Raw genomic sequence first — 6,778 nt, forward strand, 5'->3', positions numbered from 1 at the left:
AGCTTGGACCTACACAATCGAACCAAATTTACCAATGCTGACATGTATCACGATTTATTTCATCTATTTGATAGGGTTACAGTATTACTTCAGCTCCAACAAAGCTGTTCAAAAGTACAAGATTTTGTGTGGCAGAAGCAGAAATAGCAATATATAGCAGTAGATTTCGTAGAAATTTCTTTAATATCGCACCACTAGATTACTTTGGTTGCTCAGAGATCGAGGAGCTGGCAGTTCTCCCAGAGCGTCTTTGCGGAGCGCCGGAGCTGCGCGGCCTCGACCTCGGTGAGGTCCATCTCGGCGACGCCGAGGACGCCGCCGCGGCCGAGCCGGGCGGGGAGGCTGAGGAACACATCATGACCGTCCGAGATGCCGTGGAAGCCGGAGGCGAGGACGGAGACTGGGTGCACCCGGCGCTGGTCACGGAGGAGGGAGGCCGCCAAACTGGCGACGGAGTAGCCGATGGCCCAGGAGGTGTATCCCTTCAGTCCGATCACCTCGTAGGCGCCGCCCACCACGGCACGTCTGATGCCCTCCAGCGCCGCCTCGTCGAAGGAATGGTGGCTGTCCCGCAGGGACTTGAAAGCCGGCATCCCGGCGACACTAATGGTCGACCAGATCGCCAGCGAGCTGTCGCCGTGCTCCCCCACCATGTATGCCTGCACCATATTTGTTGTTTGGTTGGTTAGCTAGTCAGGAATCCGAACTCCAGTACAAACTAGGATTTTTTTTAACCAACCACAGTAAAAGGTTGGTTAATTATCTGGAACAGAGAACAATGTTCTTCTTGTGTAGCATGCAAGGACATCAGTATCATTAGTTGTGCAGTGGCAGATCTTACAAAAATGCATATGTATCAAGGAAGGAAATCGTTATGCAAATTGATGATTTATGTCTAGATACTTATCGGTGTATAATAAACCAAATATCTATACATTAAAAAGGACCTCAATTTGAAAGGGATGGCCAAGCACCGTCGTGGACTCGTGGTGGATTATGTTGCATATAAGTAATCTGACAAATTTATGTATACAAGTGCTCATAGGCTGAATTCATAATACAATTGCATATATTCTTTTTGAAACAAGTTAGCATCTTTTGTATTTTGCAGGATAACATTCAGGAAGGAAGCAGCAAACAATGGGAGTACTAGAGTCATTTGATGATTTATGGTAAACACCAGGAGTCTGAGTGTCCAAAACAGTATGGAACTGACCCCAGAATTTCGTTTCACCCAATAAAATTCAAAAGTTGACTTTCCCATCACCTGAGTGCGACATCATCACTGAACATTAGGAGGAGATGACGTCGCACTCAGGTCATGACGTCTGGCTCCTAACTCATGTTTTACAGTGTTACAAAATTTACTGAACCAGGAGCTCTAGCTACTGCCCTGTCGGATGCGGAAGAGTGGGAGACCAGTCATGCATGAGTCAACGACTAGCATGCATGGCAACACCCTACTGACTCCACTCCAGCGACGAGCTCGATGGCGAGCAAGAGCTGACGGATCATGCATGGCCATGGAAACATGGCATTCACGGATGGATTCAGGATTCAGATGTAGTACGAGTAGTATATATGTATGTTACCTGGACGTCCTGCGCGTTGACGTCGAGGTGCTCAGCGACGAGGAACCTGAACCTGGACGAATCGAGGTTCGTCCCGGACCCAATCACCCTGTTGGCCGGGAACCCGGACAGCTTCCAGGCCACATACGTCAGCACGTCGACGGGGTTGGAGACCACGAGCAGCAGCGCGTCCGGGGAGTGCTCGGCCACGGGCGGCACGATCTTCCGGAACAGCTCCACGTTCCGCCGCAGCAGGCTCAGCCTGGCCTCCCCCGGGTTCTGCCTCGCGCCGGCCGTGATGACCACGAGGTCGGAGCTCGCGGTGACGGCGTGGTCGGTGCCGGAGACGATGCGGACGCGCGGGAGGAACGCGGCGGCGTGTTGCAGGTCGAGCGCCTCGCCGCGGAGCTTGTCGGGGAGCGCGTCTACCAGCGCGATCTCGTCGGCCAGGTTCTGGGTGAGGATCGTCTGCGCGATGGCCATGCCCACGTTGCCCGCGCCGATGACGGAGACTTTGGTGAGGCGGCGGTGCGGGGCGGAGCTGGAGGAGTGGGTGCTGTCGTCGGCTACCGGGCGGAAGAAGCCTGATGAGGCGCCGGCGGCGTCGAAGCCCAGGTCCGACAGAGATGACGTCTTGTGCATCGTGGATGGATTGGAATGTGATGAGGTCCAACGGAGTGTGACGAGTGATGAACTGGCTCGTACCGCCGGGAATGGGGAAGTCGGTTTTTTTATATAAGATCCAGCCAGTTGTGTGTGCTTCTGGTGCGTTCGGATTGCGTACGTGTCCAATGTCTTTCATCTGTGAATGTGATACGTGTGTTCTCAAAGAAAAGAAAATGGAATGGAACGCGTGCATGGTTTGGCTGTCCAGTGTCCATCCATCCAGTTAGTTTGGTCACCCAACTAATTAACTAAACCCTGTCTTGCAAACTAGGCCAGCCGACCAGTGGAGTCGCCGGAGAGTCATCGATCAGAGGCGTCAGGTTGGTTGCACGACGAGGTTAGATTTAGGGCATGTCCACCGGACCAACTTAAAAGGTCAGTTTCTCTCCGTTAGGTCGGCTTGCGGATAGGATCTATCCCGCGGTCCGGTCTGCCTGGACAGCGCGTCCAACGACGTGACCCATTCGGTCCGCTACTGATTTTGAAGACCTCGGCACTTAGCCAAATTTATTTGAAATTGCAACATAAAAATATAGCAATTGACATGTACAATATGTGACAAACAAATGCCTTTGCCTCAAGGCAGTGCCAAATACTGGCAAGTTTCTCCGGAATGTCCAAAGTTAGACAATATCGATCTTACAATATAAATAAAAGGTGGCAAGTTTCTTCACACAAAAAAGTGGCAAGTTTCACCCAAAAAGTGGCTACTTTCACCCAAAATCAATCATCTATGACCAAGCCCTTCAATCATCGCGAGCAAGGATCATCTTTTGCTTCTTCTCGATCCAACCCCTTTGCATGGGATCGGTGATGGTGGCCAAATCCGTTAGCATGATCCGGTTCTCCTCGAACATGATCTTGGCTTTGGCCTCCAAGACCATAGACTTGGCATCGGCATCCATGGGCCTTGCCTTGGCCTCGGCCTCGACCAGCCTAGACTTGGCAAGGGCCTCTTCCACCTCTGCTACCAGTTGATCAACATAGCTCTTTGTGGTTGCCTCTTTCTCTTTACGTCGCCTCTCTTCCCTCTCGGCGATGGCCTCTTCCTTCTTAATCATCAACTCCCTCAAGGTTTCTTGGAATGATAATGAGAAAGCTTGACGATGCATGTCGGTCTTAGTTGCCTTGTGGCCAGCTGGCCGTTTGGCACGACCACCACTGCCTGTCTCTTCGGTTGCATCGGCGCCTAGGCTTTATCCACCGTATTCAAGGTCGATGATACCGTCCGTTGATGAATTGCCATTGCCCTTCTTCACCATCTCGAGTTTCTTCCAAAGGGCGTAGCTTGTTTTCCACTTATTGGTGTCCTTGAGCAACGACCAACAATGGGTCATTTTGAAGCCCTTATTGTCGTAGGAGGACTTGTAGTGCTCCAAAGCATAAACATCCTACACACACGCACAAACAATCAATGGTATATGCTCTCATATGTGGTAGTGACATAGGCATCCCCAATGGGCCTGCCAAAGATAGTACCCGGGGTTTACTGAAGGCCCACTACCCGAAGAATAAGAAGATTCGGAAGCGCAAGATATTGTTAAGGAAAGCTAGAATTGTAATAGGAAGCATTATTTGTAATCTTGCGGGAGGAGTTAGAAACCTTCCCGCACTCTGTAACTTGTATAATACGAATCCCTCGGCTCCGCCTCCTATATAAGGGGGAGTCGAGGAACAAAGAAAGCATCGAATCATTGTTTCTCAAACCCTAGTTTCATAATCGTCGAGTACTTTTCGGCTGAAACCTTCGAGATCTACTTGCCCTCTACTTCCAACTAAACCCTAGTCTACAACCCGTAGGCATTGACAAGTTAATACTTTGTCAATTGGCGCCGTCTGTGGGAATTAGAGGCGTCAAGGATCCGATCTCGATGGCACGTTCAAGATCGTCGACTTCATCAACCGCAAGCAACGCAATGGATCGAGGTAAACAGATCGCTACTGGTCTTGTCGATTTTGTTCCTCACCCGCCCTCCCGTTTGGATGCATATGCATATCTAGAGGAGCCTATGGAGATGACGTTCGGAAGATTTCACTTTCGCGTCGAGAAAGAAGGATCGTATCGTGTCGAAATTCCGATTTCATCGGGATCGTCGGCGGTCGATTCCGATTTTTCAAGCTATACATCGTCAACCGAATCAGGAGAGGAAGAAACTTCGTCGTCACGCTTCATCAGCACCAGGGCAAGAGAAAAACTCGCCAAGATCTTCAGCGACATGTCGTTTGAGTCATCTGCGGACTCCTATATAAGCGATGGCTCAAGCAGTGTCGACAGCTACAACTTCATCGACAAATCTACCACAAGGGGCAAGGTCTTCGCCAATCTTAATGATGGTGTCACCAAACCCAACATAGATCTGAATACAAAGTATCATCAGATTTATGTCATCGGAGAGCCAAGCCGTGACCAGGAGGAAACATCTGAGGCTTTCGACGATTTGGGAAATCCATACGTCGATCCCTCTAATCTGCGACAAGGTCTAGGCAGTAAATACGTCGGACCTGAGCCTCGCGATAGAGTTCAACTCCCGCAGGAAGCATGGGATAGAGCCGCAAGAGCTATGAATGGCTCTGAACCAATGGCTACAACAGCCACGCCATCAGAGTTGCAAGCATATCAATATAGGCTCGCACGAGCTGCAAGGGAATTGGAAAAACAGACAGTTGCTTTAAATAGAAGAAAGGAGGCAGCCTCCGCTTGAAGCGGGCGAAGAGCGGAGTTAAGTCGACAATCTGGAACTTCGGGAGATAGCCACAGAGAAGCTCGGAACAGAGCAAGATCAAGGCTGCAAAACATACCTGAAGGAGAAAGAGAGCACCTGGTTCAAAACCTCGACATGTCTTTTATATCGATAGACACGAGAGGAAACATCATCCCCAAGACACCAGAAGTTGGGTATATGGCGACACAAGCTTTTATCCTTGCGTCTAGGCCACCTCCAGGAGATCCAAGGGAAGCGTTGTACAACATGGCAATGGCAGGATTTGGAGCCATGGGAACGACGTTTGCATCAACACCGCCAGAAGGAGCAGCAAGGCAAAATAGTCCACGACCTGCGGCAGCAGCAACAGCAACTCTCGAAGGAACAAGTGGAGCAAGAGACACGGCAGCACAAGCAAGGGTGGACAGAGCACGGCAAAGCAGAAGGGAACATCGGCACTCCCCATAATTAAACGACGAGGATATGTGCGGTTTGCCATGCTTCACAAGGAGAGTTCGAAAAACTCGAGTCCCTTCGGGATTCAAATTACCTGATAACTTCAAGAAATTCGACGGCCTCCAAGATCCAGAGGATTGGCTAGTTGATTATCTCGAGACGGTAAAGCTCACAGGAGGAACCAGAGCAACAGCTATGCAAAGCATCCAGGTGCATTTGAGTGGAGCCGCACGATCTTGGATAAAGAAACTTCCTCCAGGATCTATCGACAGCTGGGAAAGCTTCGAGGACGTGTTCGTCAAGAACTTCCGGTCCACATGCAAGAAACCTGCGTCATTAGAGGAGTTGAGAGCGTGCCGACAAAAGCCAGACGAGCCAATGAGAAAATATATCCAAAGGTGGAACATCATCAAAAACTCGGCAGAAAATATATCTGACGAGAGAGCAATAGATGCGTTTGTCGCAGGGATCAGTCGTGGAGATTTTGTCGAAGATTTGGGAAGGACCAATCCAAAGACAGTGTCCGCATTAATGGAAATAGCAAACAGATGGGCAGATGGAGAAGATGCTATCCACAACAAACGGCATAGGTCGCCAGAGGAAGACCGCGGTCGAAATTATCAACCAAGGCGACGATTTCCTCGGCAGTACTCGAGCTATGATGCTCCAGGACAAATCTCGGCTGGATTCCGAGCAAGCGCAGGAGGAAACAAACGAGATGATTACCTGAGAAGTAATGAGCAACGAGGCGACAATAGAGATGAATCTCGAAACAATAGGCAAAATAGCGGGCCAAGGTTCCAGAGGCCTTTCGTGTCCCCCGAAGAGATGATGAACGGGCCGTGTCAGATGCACTTTTTCCTCGACAGCAACGGAAAGAGACAGTCGGGACATCTGCAGAAGGATTGTCGCAATTTCCAGGCAATGCTAAGGTATGCAGGGCATGCTAATGCTCAGGCAGCGCAAAGAAATCCTCGAGAACCCAGAAGTGAGATTCACTTGCCACCTCCTCCCGCGATTACGGACGACAATCGACATCAGCTCAGAATGGCGGTGGAACCTGCACCACCGCCTTACGCTGATCCTAACTCTAACGGAGCGGTCTCGATGATTCAGAAGGGAAGGCCATCCAATAGAACTCAGAAAGTAATCTCGCGGCAGGTGTTCATGGCAGAGAAAATGCCTCCACCAACGATCGAGTACCTTAATTGGTCGGGGCAAGACATTGGCTTCACTATAGCAGATCATCCACAACAAGTTCCTCGACCGAGGCGGTCAAGCACTCATACTACCAGCGGTCATCGAAGGATTTGACGTATCTCGCGTGTTTATAGATGGCGGCGAGCAGCTTAAACCTTATGTATGCGGATACATTAAGGAAGA

General features: G+C 50.2%; 1 protein-coding gene across 1 annotated transcript; it reads right to left on the bottom strand.

The window, feature by feature from the left end:
- Positions 1–212: 212 nt before the first annotated feature.
- Positions 213–2,213, bottom strand: LOC124651332 (L-lactate dehydrogenase A-like). Its single transcript, XM_047190426.1, has 2 exons — positions 1,593–2,213; positions 213–659 (listed from the first exon to the last, which is right to left on the bottom strand). Exons 1-2 carry the CDS (start codon positions 2,211–2,213, stop codon positions 213–215), a joined length of 1,068 nt encoding a protein of 355 aa, XP_047046382.1.
- Between the last annotated feature and the right edge of the window lie 4,565 nt (positions 2,214–6,778).

Source organism: Lolium rigidum, chromosome 5, assembly GCF_022539505.1.
Source record: "Lolium rigidum isolate FL_2022 chromosome 5, APGP_CSIRO_Lrig_0.1, whole genome shotgun sequence".
NCBI classification, from domain to species: Eukaryota; Viridiplantae; Streptophyta; class Magnoliopsida; order Poales; family Poaceae; genus Lolium; species Lolium rigidum.